The sequence below is a fragment of the Choloepus didactylus genome, chromosome 7, assembly GCF_015220235.1.
Source record: "Choloepus didactylus isolate mChoDid1 chromosome 7, mChoDid1.pri, whole genome shotgun sequence".
Lineage (NCBI taxonomy): Eukaryota > Metazoa > Chordata > Mammalia > Pilosa > Megalonychidae > Choloepus > Choloepus didactylus.
In genome coordinates, this window is record NC_051313.1 from 20,115,975 (window position 1) to 20,138,352 (window position 22,378).

Here is a 22,378-nt window from a genome sequence, read left to right on the forward strand (position 1 = left end):
TTATAAATACAGGTAAAGTTGGTAGAGCCTTGATATGGGATTTTGCACTCTATATGAAGCTTACATAATGAGCAGAATTTTATTTCAAGAAATTTCAAACAAGCCACTGGTGTCCCATTATATAATATTAAACACAACTAATTCTGCCGTTGATGATTAAGGTCTTTTCAGATATAAACTTAGGTTGATTTATTAATATAATTATACATTTAAGAACACAGTGGGTTTCATTTCAATGTACACTCCATTTCAGTGTATACCCCATTTCTTAATTAATGACACACCAGTGATTCATGACCAGCTTGCTTATATGAGCACAAGTTCCATGTGTTTTACCACAGTGCTTCTAATATTTAAGGTTTTAAACCAAGAAATATGAGAATTGCCAGACAAATGTAACTTTAAAATTCCCAATTCTCATGTTTGTTACTTATATTTATTTCTTATGGACATAGAACTTCTGTTTACATTTTATCCATGTATTTTTATTCATATATTCAATATTCATTACATTTTAAAAATTTCTAAATCCACCCAGAAACATGAAAATTAAATTGAATTAAATACCGAAAGTGAACAAACAAGCATATCCAGTACAATATATGTACTGCTTAGAAGAGCTTTGCTTGAATGGAGATAAAGTCTCTCTACCAGTTTACCACTTAGGAGTAAGAGGAGTTAAAATACAAATCTGAACAATACAGCTAATTCAGTTAGGTAAAGTACACCTCTTTAGTCACTAAAATAATTCTTTAAATTCAAATGTTATAATTGATATAAGAAATATGTATTTTAAAAGAATCTGAATGTTGATGTTCTCTATCTCTGGCTGCATTCTCCCTTTAATGTCCCCAAAAATAATCACAGAGAAGTGAACTGAGGGTTGTCCCAAAAGGTTGTCTCATCATGTAGGGAAGAGCAAGCAATGTGGTCCTTGGGAGGCACCTAATGACCGTGAAAAGCACTGTACAATTCTGGCAGGATCAAATGAATGCCTGCAGAGTACAGTTCAATTAAAATAAGAAACTCATTGGGAAGAAATAGTTGCCCAAATGTAAAATTTTCTTTCCAGTAATAATCTATGGGAAAAAAGCATGTAGAATTGGGTCTAAGTCTCAGTCTTCCTCTGAACCAACAATATAAACTCTTAAAAAAAACCTTAGTTTTTTGTTTCCTCATCTGTAAAACAGAGTTTTTATAAAGAGAAAATAGGATAATGTAGATGAAAGGCTTTTACAAACTATAAAGTTTAAAAGATAATTGTAATAATTTTCCCTGTCAAAAGGATATTTATGTTTAAGGAAGTCTAGACTTAATGCAATAGAGTTGTAAGATCTGTTTGCATATACAATCATATGTATTTTGTTTCATTTTGAAAGTCAAAGTGGTTTTGTTTTTTTTTTTTAATTGACATTCTTTAAAAGCTAAATCTGTCAGTAATCATATTCATGTAGAAATGATTTGTTGCATTTTTCATTCTTGGGATCATGGTGTTTATAGTTATTTTGCATCCAATTGATTTTCTGTTTATAAAGCAGCTTTTGAAGTCACTTCAAATATTGCTTAATATTAAAATCTCACCGTTTTAAGAGGGGCTTAGAAATTTCGCGTATTAATTCATGTATTTGTTTCTTTTGTGTTTTACTGCTTCATTGGGTTAAAGTCCCTATAACTGGTAAGTGTATTGCAAAGAACTCTAGAAAACCTTTCAATCAAGGACATATTTGAAATGATGATTCTTAAATGTGTAATAAGGATAATGATTAGTACATGTATGCTCACCATTAGTCTCATTATTAGGCAGTTTAATGAGGTGGAAATGTATTGAGGTTAATAATTCATATGTGATTCGTTTGAAGACTTTACTGCTCATGAGCTACTGTATTAAAGCTTAATACAAACCTGAAGACACTGTCTATTTCATATTAGGACACAACCATGTGTAAGATTTGAAAAATAGGTGATATCTGTGTTTCTCACTGAGCCTTTTACAGCTGTAAATGTTCTGCTGCTCCATCAGACACAGTGTGAGTTCTGGAGCTGGTCCAGAGAGCCCTGGCTAATTATTCCAGCTTGGATGATCTCATTTTGCCTCATTGAAGTTATCTGTTCTCTTTACTTCTCATCCCAAGCTGTATATTTTGTGATAGTGCCCAAATCAGTGGCTTCTGAGTTTAATTTTAGGGGGTGATGAATCTGTTCTTTATGTCAGCCTATTGATTGTAATATTTTAGCAAAGGTAAATCAATCTATTGTGACCTCACTGGAAAAAAAGGCAACTTCTGAATCATGTTTTGTTAGCAAAATGTCTGCTTGTGGGGGGGGCGGGCAGAATGTGAGCGTAGGGTTTTTATTCAGTTGGGTGCTAATGTCGCAAGAGAATCCACCAGGGGCTTTTTGATTCAATGTGGGATTTGGGGAAGTGAATGCAAAAGTATACATTTAGTCTAATAAGAGGGAGTAAAAATAAATGCAATCAAGATAAATTCAAGAAGCACACGAATCTGATTGTGGGGTTTTTGTTTTTGTTTTTGTTTTTTCCCTTCTCCAGGAAGAAAAAATGTTTATCATGGGGACAACAATTCATTTTTTGCCATATCCTATTTGTAGAGTTGGTAATAGAACAGGCAAATGTACCAGCACTTGAAATATGTTTAACTGTTAATTAAAATATCATTCTCTACAGTATGCATTATCATTAAAAACAGAAGTTCCCCTAAGAGTGTACTTTTCTTCTGTTAATGAATATAGCGGTTTAACGCTTTTCAAAGTAACAGCCCATAAAAATTTGCTTTTTTTTAAAGTGGTAAGTTTAAAATGTGATAAATAATAAGCATGCTTCTCATTGTAATCATTAGTACTGTCATCATTAAAATAATATTTATTCTTCATAGGTAAAATGTTCTTGTTCTTTTCTTCCTTCTTATGACAGAGAGGGGCTTAAAAGTTTCTTTCCACTTTAAGCTATAAGAATGCAGTTGGGATGGGGCCTACATTTAAATGTGGGTGGTGAGGGATTCAGTTGATTTTTAAATAACTCATTCATTGAAATATTTATTGTGGCTGCTATGCATCAGGCACTGGATCTCTACACTGCAAGAGGTTAGAGTTTAGTGCAGAAAATAGACAAGTAAACAAATGATTGAAATAGAGGGCGAGTGAGATGGTACATGTGAGAGCAGCAGTCTGTGGGAACATGAAGCAGGACCTTTGAAAGCCAGCCTGGGATGGGCTGGGGAAGAACTGCAGAGGCGTGTCCGTGGGTTTTGCCCTAGAGACATACCCTGTTCGCTCATACACAGTGGCTGGAAGAGCACAAATGTATATTAACAATACAAACAACACTGATAATCTTAAGCCAACTGGGTAGAGTGTGAGTATAAATGCACTTGTTGGGGCCAGGGGGTGACCCTGCAGAATGCCCGTGCTTCCCAGGCTGGAGTGTGTGGTGGAAGGAAGCCCGGGTGGTGGGCATGGCCCTGGGGCTGCAGCGGCAACTGAAGCAGCCCTATGGGGCTGGGGTGCCGAGACCGGGAGGGAGGATGGGGTCCTGGTGGGAAGGGGTTTGTTCAGTTTCATCGACCATGAAAACGCTTCTCCAACAACTTGGTTCCCTGCTCCCATTCTGCAGAGGCAAGAAAAAGTAAGAACTCAGAAAAAGCTCCCACTTGCACCTTTTCAAAGTGGGTCAGATGTCTCCCTGCATCTCACAGCATCGATGTCTTGCTAATGTACACTTAACAGTACTGTGACCTCAAACCTAGAGCTGAAGTAAAAGGTCCTACATTGTCTGGTAGATTATTCCCTTCCTCCTATTGTCAGAGATCTTAAGGGCTTAAAATCTTCTTTGCATAGAAATGTACTAAACAAGATAACTTTGTTTTCTTTTTAATCTTCTGGAATCTGAAAAATGCCAGATGAGAACCACAGTGCTACAGCAGAGTCCAGCCGCCTTCTGGATGTCCCTCGCTACCTGTGCGAGGGGACGGAATCCCCTTACCAGACGGGGCAGCTGCACCCAGCCATCAGAGTGGCTGACCTGCTACAGCACATTAACCTCATGAAGACATCAGACAGCTATGGGTTCAAAGAGGAATATGAGGTGAAGGCTTCAGCACTGTATTAAATTTGACTTTTAACCAAGATGTTCATTGGAATTTAACATTCTTGTTCTCTCTATACCTTAGCAAGGAGTGAAATGCTCCTTAGGTTTTCTAATCCCAGGTTTATAAGTATATATTCAAGTGTCAGCTGGGGCTGGTACATCCCGTGGGTATATCTGGGTCTAAGTTCATTGTAAGAGTCTTAAAATGTTTGATTCTGTAATTTATTTTACTATGTTATTTAAAACCATTTGTTAGATTTTGTATTTCTCCACTCAAAAATCCTTAATGAGATAAACACCTTGAGCCCCATTGTAACATTGCAGGTTCTATCATTTGAATGACATCAGAGCAGATACTTCAATGCACCTTTGTTTGTGGACCCCCTTATTGAGAAATCAGATCAAGCTTTGCACTATAAATATGCTACTTGCCCTCCCTAGGTTAGTTTTGTGGATTATTGGTTGAGTGTCTGGGAAGGAAAATAGAGCACTGCAAATCCAGGAAACAACATTAAGATGCCAAAAGATGGATGTGGGAAATCCTTCTTCCAATCTTATTTGCCCTTCCTTTTCAAACCAATACCAGGATTTAAATTACAAAGGAAGTGATTTAAACTGCACATCCTGATTAACAAAATATAGCAAAAAAGTAAATAAATGGTTTCTTTGCCATCCTTCATTTACTGAGAAATGTCATTCTGGGACATCCAGAACCACCACCAAACACACACACACACACGCATGCACACACACACACACTCTCTCTCTCTCTCTCTCTCTCTCTCTCTCTCTCTCAAAGTAAAAAAATCCAAATGCTACTTTGCTTTGAAAGAATACTAAATTATATCTAACTTCATGAAGAATCTTTTCACAGTCACACACACACATCCTACTTTATTTACAGGTTACTTGTTTACCTTGATTTGGGGGTGACTTAAATTGTATTTGAAATTTGAAAGTTAGTTTTAGAGATATGCCAGAAACTCAGTGCTTTGGTAGCAAATTAAGTATAAAGAATCAGAATATTCTGCCAGAGCTGGTTCTTTTGGTTCATTTCATTTGTATTCCTGTGTACCTCCCTTCAAAGGGTGTTGGCTCTTTGAAAACCCCATTTCCTGTGTTGAGCAAAGTTTAAGATTTTCTGCAAAAAATCAACCTATTACCTGTATTTTCAATTACTGCATATGGTAATTAAACCAGTAAACAAATTAATCTGTTTTAAGATTCTTAGAGATTGTGACTCTTTAATTTTCCTATGGTCCCTTGTTGTAGAGACAGTCCTTTTCATGATCTTCAAAGAAACTGAAACGTGATGTATTGTACACAATGTAATGAATAATTATGTGGAAAGCAGGTTTTCTTTCTCCTGTTTTGAATGCTATAAAGGAAGCACATTAAAAGAATCTCACTTAAAAGTAGCTTGAAAGTTTTCTATATATTATTTTTCATTACATCTGGAAATGAATGATGCTTTTTCTATTTCCTTCGCACCAAGTTATTATAGCCATCTTTAATTTGAAATACTTTCCAGGTCCTTATTTCTCTAAAGTTCTTTCTTGTCCTGAATTTGAATTCAGTCCAACCCAAGATGAATAAGTATGAATCCAACAAACAAGTTTTGAGGTCTGAGAATGAAACTTGTTTACTACTGTAGGACTCCGTTCTTCCTGAGAAAGTGGCTTTTACTATTTTGGTCTTTAGAATGTTAAGTGCAGTTCAGAAAATGGAATGAAATTCAATGTGCTTGCAATTTTTTTTTTTTTTCAGAGTTTCTTTGAAGGACAGTCAGCATCTTGGGACGTAGCTAAGAAAGATCAAAATAGAGCAAAAAACCGATATGGAAACATTATAGCATGTAAGTTCCCATACAATTCTCAGTGAATGTAAATATCATGTGTATGAAGATGATTACTGAGTTGCACGTCCTCCTTGTGGATATGCTTGTGATATAAATTTATGTAAAACACCTTGGCAATTGTGTTTTCTAATATACGACCAAATGAAAACATTTTGCGGAAAATGTATAGTTTTTCACAGTTTCATTGGGTATATAATGGTTTAAATCTTAAACTTTAAGATACTCCCAGAGGTTTGCACATCCACTTTTAGAGTCATCTATTTAATATTAAAACAGCATTGGCCATGGGCAGTGACCCTGAAATTGTCATTGTCATTATGAATTAAATTGACAGTCTCTTTATTCTGTGAAGATGATGCACTGTTTGATTTCATATTCATAGATTAATGCATGGGGGTGTTTAAACAGCTGATAATATCAGGGTAATGGAGGAGAAAGATCTTTTCTAAGTTCTCAGTTGCTATATGACTTCCACCAAACTTACCCAACCTGGCAGTGTTATTTGTTTATGCATTCCTTTGGAGCCAGTGTCTGAACCCCAGTTGCTCTTTGGTAATTAGTATTAGGGACTTCTTTCTGATTAAGTCTCCACAATATAAACATGGGTAAAGAAAGTGATTATGATATGATACAAAAGAAGCAGTAAGGAAGGTGGCAGTTTAACATTTAGATAGCTGCTGATGGACTTCCGGGACTCTATGCTCAATTTAAATTATTTTGAAATATCTCATGAATAAATTGAAATTTAACTTTGACTGTCAAAGAATAAGAAGTCAAGAGCAGGGATTCAAAATTCACTCTCTAGTTCTGTGGCTCGTTTGCTATAAAGTGCAGAGGCAAAGGTTCCCACCGATTTCAAATCATGCCTGAGAATTAAAATTAGGGATAAGGGAAGTTCGGTTCTTTAGGCAAGTCCGTGACTCAAATAATGAGTCATCAGACATTAATGTGTCCCCTAAAAGAAAGCTTTCTTACAATGAAGATGTAAATCATTGATGCTTTACTCACAGAGCATTACAATTATGATAAGTAGAAAACTTTATTAGTTTTCATATTTCTTCAAATGGCTGATGTTTAAGGAAATTTTTATGAGTACATTATGGATAAGCTGTTAGCAACCATTGAATTATTTTAAATCATTACCAGCGTAAACCATAACATTGTCTCAGAACAGGGTGGAAATTTAGCAGCTTATATTTTATTATTTAAAATTTTTAGATGATCACTCCAGAGTAATTTTGCAACCTGTCGAGGATGATCCTTCTTCAGATTACATTAATGCCAACTATATAGATGTAAGTATTTTTATAGTTCAGTTATCCCACTTTTCTGACTTATATATGTGAATCTTTTTGCATGTTATTATCTACAAAGTGATTATTAGCTTTTTAAAATAAAGAAAACAAACTGTACACTTTTCCTTGTTTAGTCCTAGTACTTACTGACATTGTTGTGCTTTCTTTCACATCTGACTTTGGTTTGGGCTGTAGATTTGGCTGTACAGGGATGTAAGTACCATTGTATGTAAATAACAGACCCTATTATAAATATTTAATATAACTACTCTTAATCACAGTTTTTACTAATGCTTACTAGTAGTTATCTCTGCATGCTTCACCCTAATTAGCCTCATACGGTATATCTATGTTCATTTTTTGTAACTCCTTTACATGTGTAGAGATCTCTTTTACCTCCTTCCCTTTTTTATGTTTAGAAAAACAGGGCCATTTTTAGCTTTTGACAATTTATTATGTACTCAAATTTTATTTGTTGATGAATTCTGTTTTTTGGCTTTTATTCTTACCCTCCCCTAAACAATATGTGAGAAGCTGGATAGTAGGATGTGTTTTAGTGTTTCTGAAATTTTGTTTTTTACATTTGACTTATGTTAAAAATGGGTAGGGAGACTATTTTATGGTGAGTGACATTGGCCTGTGAAATAATAATATTATTCAAGCAAAATAATTACTAAATTATATTTGTAAATTACACATATCACACATATATATCGAATTACAAATCAAATAGTTTTGATCTGCTAAATTTTGGTGCAAACATATATACATGCAAATTCTTCATTAATGGAAAAATAATTAACAAACAAAAGATAAATATTGTTAAGGAGGCAGTATATTAGTTGATAGGACAGACTCTTTGGTCATACTACCTGATAACAAATCATACTGGAGATCTCAGGAATATTATTTCACTTCTGTGCCTCAGCTTCCTCATTTATACAGTGAGGATGATGAAAATAGTACTAACCTCATCACTTCACTGTGAGAATAAGTGGAATAATGCATGCTACACATTTAGCACAATTTCTAGCACATAGTAAGCATTCATTAGATTTTAGCTATATTTTCTTTATAATTAAAATCTAGGTCTTTTGAAATTATTGGACTCAAACTATGCATTAGTTGTAAAGCAAAAGGTAGAACAATTAAGTATCAAGAATTACAATTATGCATATATTTGATATAAAAGATAGTGAAACTAAATACCCAACCTGTTCTAAGTTCCATAAATAGGAAATAATTTTATAAGATTTATTAAGTTCATATTTTACAGATATGTGATTTGTAATTTTTTATATATTTGAATTAATGGATTTTAGTAAGTACAGTACATGAGCATCATGGTTAAATTTCTGATCATAATATTAATCTCATTCAATATTATATTAATCAGACTCTCATCCTGGAAAATGAAGCTAATGGTCTACTCTACAAGAAAAAAATATCAACAGTTCTGTAAAATATTTGTAATTGCTCTTCCCTGTTTAGTTTGACCTTGGTTTCCTGCCAAGGTGTATACACTGGGGAGCCTTGTTATAACGTGCTTTACAGTTCATAAGGTGGGACTGTGTTGTAAATGATATTGTATTGTTATCTAATATTTTTGTTAATACCCCAGTGTATTTTCATAACTTTCCCTCTCCCATTAGTTTATTATATTTAAAAGACTTCCTCTGCAGGTGGTAAATTTGTCATGAAAACAGTAAATGAAATGTTTACAAAGTTTAGAATAATAATAATTTCCATAAAACATTGTGCTATATTAGTATATTAAGAAATAGAAATCTTCCAAATTTTGCAGCAGTGTTATACCCAGGTCTCTCTAATTTTAAGTTGGAGACCTCAGTTCACATGCATTTATATGTGCATTGAGTTGGCCTCTCCAAAATGTAGACAAGTTGTACCACAGCCTTTTACTAAAGCCCTTTGGTGAATGCACAAGAAATTCAGAATTTAACCCTCCCATACCATCAACAGTTTTGCAATTCATGATCTGTTGGAATTCAAACCAATTGAGAACAACAAACAAATTATTCCTTACCAGAGCAATTTCTTTTTTTGAAAAAGATATTAAATATTTAACCATACAGAGCTCTTGATACACTTTTTAAAATGTACTAAACTCTTTGTTCAGGACAAGATGCATTTTCTTAAACTCTTCTTTCCCTATATATGTGTGTATCTATAATGATGTGTGTGTAAATTAGCATTATCAGCACACATGAATTAGTTTTGGCAGATTCCTGAACATATTATGCAATGACAATATTCTCTAAAAAATCTCAGCAGGTCTTTGATTTGATGCACACATGCATTGTCCAGCTCTAACATTGGAATGTTTTGTCCTTTTTTTATGGTTCTAATATGTCATTGTCCTTTTGTAATGCAGTGTGTTGTACTTTTGGATGATAAAATGAGAATATTTTTTGATACCATTTTACCAGGAATGAATGACTAAAGATTAACATGAAGGCATAAACATTTTAGTGAAACCAAACAAATTCTGTGAGGCAATTGCATAGCAAACAAAACTCATTTATTCAATACATATCCTAATCAGAGCCTTATAAAATATTTAATTTTTGTTTTATGCTTACCTTTCAGATAACCTAAGTTTGAGAAGTGAACTATAAGTGTTCACTATTCATTTCTGGACTTTTTACTATTTAATCTTAACAGGTGGTTGTCTTCAACTTTTTATGCCTTCATTCATTTACTTCTGATGCTGAGCTAATACAATAACTGATTTGTTTTCCTATTTTAGGGCTACCAGAGACCAAGCCACTATATTGCAACCCAAGGTAAACTCCACCTTTTTAAATGTTACAGAACAAACCCATTTACTTATTCAAAGGATCCATATGGATGGTTTTTGTATGCATATCTGAATTAATTGGCAAAAAGATCAACTGTTTGTATAACTCTGTTCTGTATTCACTTGTATGCTGCAAATTTTTTTCTTTATAAAACGCACAAATTAAAGCTTGATTTTTTAAAATGAAAAATAAAAGATAAAATAAGGTTTTGAAAATAACAAGAAAGCAAAAAGAAAAAGGTGAGAGAATGAAAGCAAGAACAAAAAAATAAATAAAATGAAAACAAAAGTAAACAAGAAGCTGCTGTTAGTTTTTGTGATTTGTTTCTTGGTATCCTGATGTTTCAGAGCAGTAGTCAGTAGTTCAGGGCAGAGAAATAACTTATTTATGATGAAAGGGAAGAGAGATCTCATCTGGTATAAAGCTCCTGTCTCCTTGAAGCATAGTTTGTCAGCCCAGAATGCAATACTACCCAAGATCAATGTTTTTATAATAAGATGTTTTATTGTCTTCCACCAGTTTTTTGACAAGTCAAAACTGAGACAAAACCAAGGGCTAGAGGGATCTTACTCAAGATCATTCTTCATGGAAAATAAGAAGAAATAGGGATATCTTATCATAGTGGCATATTGCGGAATAAAGGAATCCTAACACCTTTAATTGGCTCTCCAAATTGACCACTGGCCATCTCAAGTGATGCACCCCTACTTATAGAAGAAATTAAAACATAAGCTATGTTTACCTTTTTGGCAGAGTTTATATTCTAAGTGTTTTCACATATGTTTGGAGTAACTGAGTTTACCTGTACACTCTTTAATGTTAGACAGGCCAAACATGATGAAAATATTCTAGTTTTACAGTACTGAGTAGAGTACATGCTTTTGCAGTTTGGAGATGATAAGATTCGGATGTGTCCTTATCCATAAGGATACCTCTTTATTAACCCATAAACATGCAATGTACATGTATTTAATTGGTAATATTTGCCAAATAACATTTGGTTGATGGTGAAATAAGAGTTCCCATTTTTCATATGTATTTGAAGATGGATTAAAATGACTTAATAACAAATATAAATTCCCTAGAAACAATGATATCTGCTTCTGAACTGAGAAGGAGAGAAGGCAAATTGGGAAAAAGAAAATACTTGTATATGGCTATATTTTTTGCCTATAATGTGAATTAAGGTATGAACTGAGTATAAGTACTTGCAGTGACATTTTGTATTAGAATTCTAGCTCTCCTTTTTGGTTTATTGAGTTTACTTTGCTTTTTATTTTATATAATTTTTTTTCTAACTACAAAAGTGCTCTGATAACATAATATTCAAATTAATTTCTTCATAGGCCCAGTTCACGAAACAGTATATGATTTCTGGAGAATGATCTGGCAAGAACAGTCTGCCTGCATTGTAATGGTTACAAATTTAGTTGAGGTTGGCCGGGTAAGGAAAAAGAAAGTTTTTCTTAATTTTTTTTTTACAAAATATGATATTATGTTGAGTAGCCAAACATATCACACTTAAAATAGAATATTATTCAATTATAAAATAAAAGTAAAAGTAAAAATAATTGACAGGTACAACATTTCAAACCATTGTTCCTAAGTAGACCTTCATTAGCTGAGAAATTGATTTCTCATTTAATAATAAACTAAATTTTGATTTTATACTGAAATCTAATTGCATTATAATGCATGTAGATTTTTTATGAGATTAGACAGTTTTTTTATTATCGGGTAATATATTCTTTTATCTCATTTGTACATTTTAAAATTCAACTTTTGTATTGTAACTCATTTGAATCTTTATCACTGAAATTAAATCACCTTGCTTGATGTGTGTTAGCTATTCAGGTCCACCGACATGTTGCTTTTTTCATTTAGGTTAAATGCTATAAGTATTGGCCTGATGATACTGAAGTTTATGGTGACTTCAAAGTAACTTGTGTAGACATGGAACCACTTGCTGAATATGTAGTTAGGACATTCACCCTGGAAAGGGTAAGTAGCCAAAAATTCTATAAAAATCTATAGGATGAAATTGTTTTTTCTCTTTAAAATCCCTGTCAAGCTTTGTTTGATGATGCTATAAAATCCATTTTTTCATTCATTCATTTATTCCAAAAATATTTATTTGAGAACTTGCCATGTGCCATGCACATTTCTAGGCTTTGAGACACATATAAAATCCTTGCTCTGATGGCGCTTATAACCCATAGTGGGAAGAAGGCAATAGAATAAATAAATAAGCAAATCTATGCTACATTTTAAGTTCTATGGAGAAAAATAAGGTGTAAGATGGAAGTAGGAAAAATTGGGGGAGAGGAAAGAATGGTTTATAATTTTAAAGGGATCATTAGGAAGGGACTTATTGAGGAAGTACCTAAAGGAATTGAGAGAGTGAAGCATGGGTGATGCCCAAGGGAAAAATGCTTCCAGCAGAGTGAAGGGTCATTTCAGTGTGCCTGTCATCTCAAGAGCAAGGAGGCTAAGGTGCAGGAAGAGGAGAAACTGGAGTGGGAAGAAATTTGAGACAAAGTCAGAGATCTTGGGACCAGGTAAGTGGAGCCATTGAGGATTCTAGTTTGTACTAAAAGTGAGATGGGCACTTCTGGGGGGATTTGAGCACAGAGGTAACATGATTTAACTTATTTTTAACGGGATCACTCAAGTCAAGTCAAGGAAACATGAATTCAGGGTGGGTGGTGTGAGTAGAAGGAAGTGGGACAAAGAAGCAATGAGATAAAATGCTGGGGTGAAGTTTAATAGACTTGACAACACAAAAAAGGAAAATTAATTGTATGAATATAGTAAAAGGTACACATACAAAAAAGAAACCTGTGATTTTTATATCCTTAATCCACAGTGTTAATACAAATAGATAGAAAAACATTAGAATCCCCAAGAAAATACAGTTATTAACATGCCTATTAAAATTGTTTAACCTCATGTATTCATATACCATTTGGTAATTTCAAGTCAGAAAAAATAATAATCCTCATTGTGTATAAGGGTATGGTGAGACACAGCTTCATATAGTGCTGATTATAGTTAAATTGCTATTAACCCTCTATAAATCAATAATGCAGAGTGTCCCCAGGGCTTTAAAATATTGATGCCCTTTGACTAAGAAGTTTACCTTCTATGAGTCTTATCTAAGGATCTACTCAAAATACAAAGACTTCATTTATAGTCCTGGAAAATTATAACTATAAATGTCCAGTGATAGAGAATAGTTCAATTATCATGAACATATGATATATAAATACCTTTCTTTACAAGTGATGTTTGTAAATAATTCTTCCAATAAGAAAAAATAAGGAGAGGAAATACTGAATGCAAAGTAGCATTATGCAGAAAAACATAACTATGATTATTACAATTCTATAAAATATGTATAGAGATTTCTTGGACAAGTAAAGTGAAATAAAATAAGCAGTGATAGATTTCAAAGAGAGCCATCAAACATGAATTAATAAATAACTAGCTCTTATTGTTATATAAAAAGAGAAAATGGAATATGCATTCTCCTCTTAAGTTCATGGAAGTTTCATAAAAATCAATCATATACTAAGTCACAAAGAAAACCTTTAATAATTACAAAAAATTAAGATGTTTCCAAATACGAACAGAAAAGAACAAATCATTGACCAATGCCCCCACAAATTAGCCTCTTAGAAATCGCCAAACTCTCTTCTGAATAATCCTTTAATGAGGGATTGCCTCAAAACTAAAATTTTAGTGTAAAGATAAACAGTTTTGTATCAAAATTCACCTTGGGTGTTCCTGCAAGAAAAATGTATCCCTACAAATGATTTTTATTAAGAAAAGCAGTTTTAAAACATGTGAAAAACCATACAAATTAGAAAAGAAGGAAAAAAAAAAAAACCCATGGAATAGGTCAAAGGAAAAATAAAACAAAAATGCAAATAAGGAAGGATAAATGAAATTAAAAAGCCAGTTCCTTGAAAACATAAACAGAGTAGCTAAACCACTGTCATTTCTAAATGAGGTAGAATGAAAACAAAATATACAAGATTAGAAAATGCAAAGGGGAAATAATATATATGCTATTAGGAAAAATATAAAAATATTATGTGCAAACTTAGAGATTGATTTTAGTCTAGGGACACTGATTTTCTAGCAAATAATTCCCAAAATTTGACCTAAAGAGAGTTAGAAACCTGGACAGATTTATAGTTGCAGCTTCTTTACCCTTTAAGGAATAGCTAATGCTCGTGTTATTCAAATTGTGTAGGCAATTAAAAAAAAAAAAAGCATTAAAACCAGCTAAATAGATTTTAAAAGCAGTCATAAATGTAATAACAGAACCAGATAAAGAGATGGAGCTCTCTCTCTCTCTCTCTCTCTCTCTCTCTCTCTCTAAAGTACACAAGCACACACAACTGCAAACCAATTTCATTCAAGAACACTGCTGAAAAAATTTTAAATAAAATGTTGAAAATCTGAATCCAGCAGAGATAAGAAAACATTACAACACAATCAGGAGTTTTTTCTAAGAATACAAGGACCTTTATATTAGCAATAAGCAAAAATAGACATTTTTAAATCCCTTTCTGTACCAAGAAGATCCAAGTGCTAAGTGAATAAAAACCCAAAAGAATATTGAGAAACATCAACTAAGACACACCATGCCCCAGAATAGGGGCACTTGATATTAATATCAACCTAAAAATTTAATGCAAATCTAATTGGAACATCAGTAGGTTTTCATTTTCAATTTGTTTTGTTGTTATTTGCAACTGGAAGAGGGTGATTTTTAAAGTTATTTTTTCTTTTTGGTAAAAGATATATCTGATATTACTCAGGAAAATTTAAATAAAGAAAATGATAGGGGGATATGCACCACCAGATATTTAAACTTACTAAAAAGGGAGCAAGCCCTATATAGCATCTCTAGTAATAAGATTACTATAGAGAAGGTGAAGTAATTGTCTGAAGTCAGGCTTTAGAACAATTTATGACTTCCCTCACAAGAGTTTACTTGAGAAAAGCAAATTAGGTGATTTTTACATTTATGTGATTTCATGATGATGTTTGTCATTCTGACTATTGTCATTATTTGTTGAGCCCTTCTTTGTGTGCTAGGAACTGGAAATAAAAAGAATGATCCCTGGTTTCCAAAGTTTTGATGACATTGATCATAAAGGATAAAATATAAAATAAACAGTCTTTCTCAATTTAATGTATGTAATTCATGTATTTTTCTACCTTTTCTGAATGAACAAATGAGCTTGAGATTTCATGAGCAATTCACAATTGAATTGGAATTACATAGATTACCATGTTTATTTTTGCTACAAATATGAATTTTTAACAATAATTTCTGTAGCACTTCATCTGTGCTCACCTGTGTTACTGCAATCTACAGGCTTCTTTTAACAAAAGAAAAGAAAAACCTTTGAAATGTGCATTTAAGGGTTCTCTTAAATTAACCCAATAGGAGAGAGGCACAACAGTGGATGTTTCACTTCTTTCATTTTGCTTTTTTGTGACTAGAAATAATACTCTGTGTGCTGAATTATTGCACAGAGCTAGGGAAAATAGTTTGCTCAAAGAAGGGTTTAGCTATGTACATATTTTCACAAACCAATCCAGTGGCACTGTTCTGGAAAATCCCTACATGCTATGCTTCAAAACCATTTTCAACATGGATAAGCAGTGCATTAAAATCTCTTTGTGAGGTGAGAAGCTGGAAAGTTGCTTTTATACACCATTTGAGACCTCAGTGCCTTAGGTCAATAGGGCTGCATTTTAGCCTTTCCATTTCCTCCTTTTCCTCTCATAATTTTGCGTGGTGTCATCCCCAGAAAGCAACAAACTGTCAAGGTAAATAAAATTTACCCGGACTTAAATAACTGAGCAAGACTTCTAATTTTCTTTCTGTAGCAGTTGTGTGGCAATAAAGAAAAGCACAGGCCATGTCAGGCCAGTATCCTTCTTCAGACAAAAATGAGATCTTTGATACACTTTTCATTTTCAACCTTGTTGATCATCTCTGGTGCCCTTGATGTTTCATGGCTTTATTTTTGGTCCTTTTGAAAACACTGCTTTGCATCTTTGCACAGAGAGGTTACAGTGAAATCCGTGAAGTTAAGCAGTTTCATTTTACTGGATGGCCTGACCATGGGGTACCATACCATGCAACCGGGCTGCTTTCCTTTATCCGGCGAGTCAAGCTCTCCAACCCCCCCAGTGCTGGCCCCATCGTTGTACATTGCAGGTGAGTGGTGATATGAAGGGTGTCGGCTGTGTGCTGTCAGCTTTTACTGCAGTGTCAAGAAAGAACATTTAAGCACAAAAACGAATGCGTGTCTGCATGGTTCCAGTTTGCATGTATTATAGATGAGGCAAGCAACAATAAAATAAATGTACCTGTGTGTAGGATGTAAAATAGAAACTTAAGAAATAGATACATTCACCCTGATGCATGGAGTGTTGGCCACAATTGTGGATGTAGAAACTCTGCCTTTTGGTGGCAACATCTGTGTTTTTTGTTTGTTATCACTTTTGCAAATCCCGTATTGTATGGAATGGTAGGTTGAAATAGAGATTGCTTGCCAATCTAGTAAATTTCCAATATAAGCCCAGCTTTTAAAACTAAATTTGAGACACACAGAATTACTAAATGGCCTAAATTGCAAGAATTTGTGCTTTAAAACAGCTATTTGAGAACTTTTTTATAAAAAGAAGAGCCATCCAACAAAGGACCTTGAGAAGTACTTCAATGAGATCCTGCAAATATATGCCAGAGAAGCATGAACATTATATCCAGACTTTCTTCTGATCAGAAACTTCTCTTAAAACAAGTGTTCAGAGACACTAAAAGCAAATTACGTGATCTTGTTTTGAGATGTGACCAGAAAAATAAGTACTGAGTCTGAAAAACTTTTCCTAAATGCTGCACACCATTCTCAAATACTACCCATCCATGCTACATAAATGGTTGTAGTTGAGCAATTTTTTCCTTCTGAAAATCCAACCTATTCAGTATTTAAATGACCATGGACATAAGGAAAACAAAAAACAAACAAAAGAAAAGAACAGAATAAGATAAAGGCAAGGCATCCCATAGGGATCAGATACTATGTGCCCTGGGAAAAAAGTCTTTAATTCAATCCTCCTCAAGAAATGTGATGTAGTCTTCAATTACTTTCCTGTCTCCAACCCTGGGAACAGTGATTGAGAAGATGGTAGGGGGAAAAAAGAACTTGAGATAGCTGCAATAGCTTTTGCTAAAATTTCTAAAAGAACAGTGAGTTTAAGAAAAGTGACCAAATATCAACAGCAAAGAAATAATGCTAATAGACCATCTAAAACATTTAGAAAGGGAGATAAATAGGTTTTCAATTCAGAGATTTCTTGATTTATCATAGAGATTTACTTTCTTATGAATTGCTTATTTGAGAAGTACTCTGGTATTCTCAGGCACTCCCTTGAAACAGAAGTGTCATTTTCCACTTACATAGAGATATCTCTGGATTTTTGGAAAAGAAGATGCCGACTACAAAGTGAATTTCCCAGAAAACTATATCTTGTTTCTCCCATTGACTTCAATATATAAAATTGGAGAAACATTCCCGAGGTGAAAAATAGTCAACAGCATATTTTGATTCAACTTCTAAAGTGAATACAATAAGATAGTGCTATGTGATCTGCTGGGAATCACATTCTCCACCAAACAATTCATTTTTATTTTTCCTTTAGATTGCTGTTCAAATATGCTTTCTACTATCAGCCTCCTCTGCTTTGATAACCACTATTTTTTTCCTCACCCTCACCATTAGCATTTGATGCTAATCACCCTGATTTGTGACTTCTCAGATTTCCCACTTAAAGTTTTGTTATTAATGTCCTTTTGCCTTGGTATTCAAAAAAGACTCTCTAACATTTACCAGGAGACCCACTACTACATGAGTATGAAAATCTTTCCATTTGGAGTTAAATTTTAAAGCATGAATCCACCACTTGATCAATTCTACAAGCTTGATTATGTGTCAAGGTTATATAAAATGAAGACTATGTAAGAACATTATGAAACTCTTGAACAATGAATATACATTATTTTCAAAACACAATTTGATCTTAAGTTATAGCTTTTCATTTGGAACTCTTGTTTCAATCTTCAGCTTACCCCAAAGCAGACATTCTATGTGAAGTTATTTGTAAATTAGGAAGTGCTTACAGCATGTACCAATTATATGGCTTGTGTTTTGTTAAATCATTTTGACTCTACCTCTGAAAATGGAAGGGATTTTATTTAAGGCTACACAGACAATTATGCTTCCTCTGATTTGTTTGTTTGTTTGTTTGTTTTTCAGTGCTGGTGCAGGACGAACTGGCTGTTACATTGTGATTGACATCATGCTGGACATGGCTGAAAGAGAGGGTGTTGTTGATATCTACAACTGTGTCAAAGCTTTAAGATCTCGTCGGATCAATATGGTCCAGACAGAGGTATCTTGATTTATGCTTTTCACATAGAATCAATATTAGTTCATCAAGTCATATAGGAAAATATTGGTGGTCTTTTTCATTAGTATTTCCATAAAGAAAAAATTCTCTACCTTTGATGATAGAAAAGATTTATTAAAATTGTATGAAAATTTTATTTTTCCTTCTTTTGATAGGAACAGTACATTTTTATTCATGATGCCATTTTAGAAGCCTGCTTATGTGGAGAAACTGCCATCCCTGTCTGTGAATTTAAAGCTGCCTATTTTGATATGATTAGAATAGACTCCCAGACTAACTCTTCACATCTCAAAGATGAATTTCAGGTATTTGCTACTTCTAGGGATTCTTTTATGAATAACTTATTAAAATTTGTTCTGGGCACTATTAATTCTTTTAAGGAAGGTCTTTCAAGTCAAATTTCTAAACTTTGACCTGATTTTAAGTATAATACAAAACCCATCTCTTTCATTATACATATTATGGAGTCACTTTTGTATTAATGAGCTCATATCTGCTGTATCTTGAAGGACAAATGAGTTCAGGTGCAGGGAATAGTTGGGGGAAAGGTATCATAAAAGTCTAATGTGGTGATGATTTATATGTATTTACAACCTTGTCTTTTCATACAGTCTTGCAGATTTTGACCTTTTGTATCACTCACAGTATAGGGAGATCAACCTATTAATAATAGTTGAAGTTTGTACATAATAGTCTCTCTAAATAGCTCCAAATGTTTTCACTGCCCTTAAAATATCCCTGAAGGTGTATGAATTTGAAGCCAAGAGTAGCTCTAGAAATCTAATATTTTGATTCTTGGTCCAGTGCTCTTTCCATGATACTATAGCTTGTCTTCAAATGGTAGAGTGCTATCACAAATGAGAGAGTCCCCACCTCTGATGAAGGGTTATGATCGCGGACCACACAGACTGTCTTTTCCTTGGTCACCAGTGCATTCTGCAGGTAGCTGTGTTGTTTAGCTTCCCTTTCCCTTTTTAGAAGAGGCACACTGAACAATGTGTGTTCTGTTTTTTGTCACTTCTCAGGCTTCATTAGCTTTAACTACAAAATCTGTCAGCCTGTCAGAGTGGCAAATGCCATTGCTTGGCACAAATCCTTCGCTTTCTACTTGGCCTCCTAAATACTTGATGGATCTGTGTTATGCTGCTGAATGGGTTGCTGTCTTGTAACCTGGGTTCCCTTTTCTTTTGTAGACCTTGAATTCAGTCACTCCTCGACTACAAGCTGAGGACTGCAGCATAGCATGCCTGCCAAGGAACCATGACAAGAACCGTTTCATGGACATGCTGCCACCTGACAGATGTCTGCCTTTTTTAATTACGATTGATGGGGAGAGCAGTAACTACATCAATGCTGCTCTTATGGACGTAAGAGACTACCCTCTTTGTTAATGTAAAGCACTGTGAAAAACTGTGTAATGCAACACAACACTGGCTAGCTTTCTAGGAAATTAAAATGCTCTGAAAGGAAAACTGGACACTTTCGTTGAAATGCCTTTTTTTTTTTTTTTTTGAGAATGATTTGGGATTTCCCTGATAAGGATACTTAGAAACCATAATTTTTACAGCTTCCTTGTAAGTTTGGAGGTTGAATGTGAATTATTATATTCTCTATAGGAAATGTCTGCAAGTAATATTTTTCAATTTAATAATTTTCAGTAAAGAAAATTGTGCTTCTCTATTTTGAATGTAGTTAGGAATGAATTTTTACAATCACAGAATACCATATTCAACAGAAGTCATGTTAATTTTGGAAATTTCTATCTTTGACATTTAATGTTCTAATAATTTACAGATAATGTGTGTTACTGGCCATTAATTACTAGACACTATGTATAAGTAACTTTAGATCTGTATTTCAGCTCAGATTAATATATGGATTGGGAAGAAATCATGTTAGCACATCCATCATAACCAAAGAACTATCTTGCCCCACTCCAATCTTCATAAATTGCAGAGAGCAGAGCATGTACTCAGTATGTTACTCTGTTGCTCCTACCTTCTGCTTCATTCCCTGTGATTCAACAAAGAGGTATTTCAGAGTTGAAATCCTCTGTGGCTTTAGTGGTGTAGTTGGACCTTCAGAGAAGTAAGACTAGGTTTGGGTTTCAAGAACAGGGCTCATTGCTCAAACGTCCCCTTTCTCCTGATTCCTGTTGTCACTGTGATGCACCTTTTCGCCTTAGTTCTGAATAATTAGGAGGTAAGGCCAAGGATTCGGTGCCTTAAATGTGATCCTGTACTTAGTGAGCAAAGAAACAGGAAATCTTCCGACTTCTGTCATATCATCTTGTTCACATTCATCTCCTCAAAAAATGAATACACCCCAAAAAATGAGTAAAACAGCTATGAGCCTGCTCTGCCTTAGTTTCTCTAGGGAGCAGACATTTAATTGGGAGGAAAGCTTACTCCTTTCTTCTGGCCTTTTCCCATAAGCCTTCATATCTTTCTTAGAAAGGACTTATCCCAGCTGCCTGTATAAATTTGTAAGGTCTCAAGATCATTTAGAAGTAGCCAGGTGAATTACCGTCTCCTCAGATTTATCTGCAGTCCTCCATGAAGTGGAATGCCATGGTAAGCAACATTTCCCAAATGGTGGTTGGATCAAGAAAATCCGAAATCAGATTTTACATTGATGTTAAGACACTTGAAGGACTTAACGACTCATGTGATATAAATGATTTAGGAGAATGCTGACAGTTTTTATCAGCATTAAGGAAATGTATCCCAGACAACTGTCTAGATAGTTTTTTACAAATCATTAGTTTACACCATTTACATAGAAGTATATATTTCTATTTTAATATATATCATCAATCTCAGCATGACAGATTGCCTAGGCCAGATAAGAATAGCCTTTAGTGCCCTCCCTCTGGGAAGAGATAATGTGTATTGTGTCCCCATCAAGGGGCACTTGATGGACCAGGAGCCATCAGTATCCCTTGAATGGAGCTGGGAAGTGCATAGGTTATTCTTTGGCACTTGAGAATCTGCAATGATTAAAACTATCTTTCTGATCATTGATATACCTAGGAAATGCCCAAAAAACTATGGGAAGTGGATTTCCTACAAGACTGAGAATATCTCATATATGTAAAATCACATGAGGTTGAGGCACATGTGGCATTTCTTATTTGGTGTGAAGGAGAGCGAACAGTTACATACACGTAACAGCTAATTGATAGATGATGATGAGAGAGAGAGAGAGAGAGAGATATGCACATGCCAGGAAATGTACTTATTTGCTTTCAGCCTCTGAGAGACTGATTACCTCTGGAAAACTGCACTAGCCCAACAGGTACCTCCTGGAGGACATTAGCCTTTTCTTTGTTCTTTGTCCTGTATTTGTTTCTCTCAACAATGTAAAAGTTCAATTCTTGTCTTTAGACTTGCTGCCAAGGCAGATTGCATTCTTATCATCACGTTGACTCACTACCAGTTCCAGTACATTCTGGGGGTCCAAATCTGTTATTCCCTGGCTTACACAGCAGTCTAGCTCAATCTCTATGCTAGAGCTGTTAGGTCTTACTGGTCCCACACTGAAGTGTATTGAATCTGTATAACTGATCATATGTTTTAAGTTCTTATGTTTCTCCATCCACCTTGTTTCTTCACAGAGCTACAGGCAACCTGCTGCTTTCATTGTCACACAATATCCTCTGCCAAACACTGTGAAAGACTTCTGGAGATTAGTCTATGATTATGGCTGTACCTCCATTGTGATGTTAAATGAAGTCGACTTATCCCAGGTCAATGCCTATGGGTTGCTTTTATGTACTTGTACACAAGTTAATAAAGTAGTAATA

At 34.3% G+C, this 22,378-nt stretch overlaps 1 protein-coding gene across 6 annotated transcripts in view; it reads left to right on the forward strand.

Moving 5' to 3' along the window:
* Window positions 1–22,378, forward strand: part of PTPRK (protein tyrosine phosphatase receptor type K) — a 604,460-nt gene that overhangs the window by 571,939 nt on the left and 10,143 nt on the right. For 2 of the 6 annotated variants that reach the window (XM_037844170.1, XM_037844169.1), the window contains exons 16-27: window positions 3,918–4,102; window positions 5,873–5,960; window positions 7,182–7,258; window positions 7,454–7,471; window positions 10,026–10,062; window positions 11,424–11,521; window positions 11,962–12,078; window positions 16,167–16,321; window positions 18,420–18,555; window positions 18,729–18,878; window positions 19,767–19,940; window positions 22,190–22,321. In XM_037844170.1, coding sequence (XP_037700098.1) covers window positions 3,918–4,102; window positions 5,873–5,960; window positions 7,182–7,258; window positions 7,454–7,471; window positions 10,026–10,062; window positions 11,424–11,521; window positions 11,962–12,078; window positions 16,167–16,321; window positions 18,420–18,555; window positions 18,729–18,878; window positions 19,767–19,940; window positions 22,190–22,321 — 1,367 coding nt within the window. The other 4 variants (XM_037844171.1, XM_037844173.1, XM_037844175.1 and 1 more) reach the window with 3 other exon arrangements.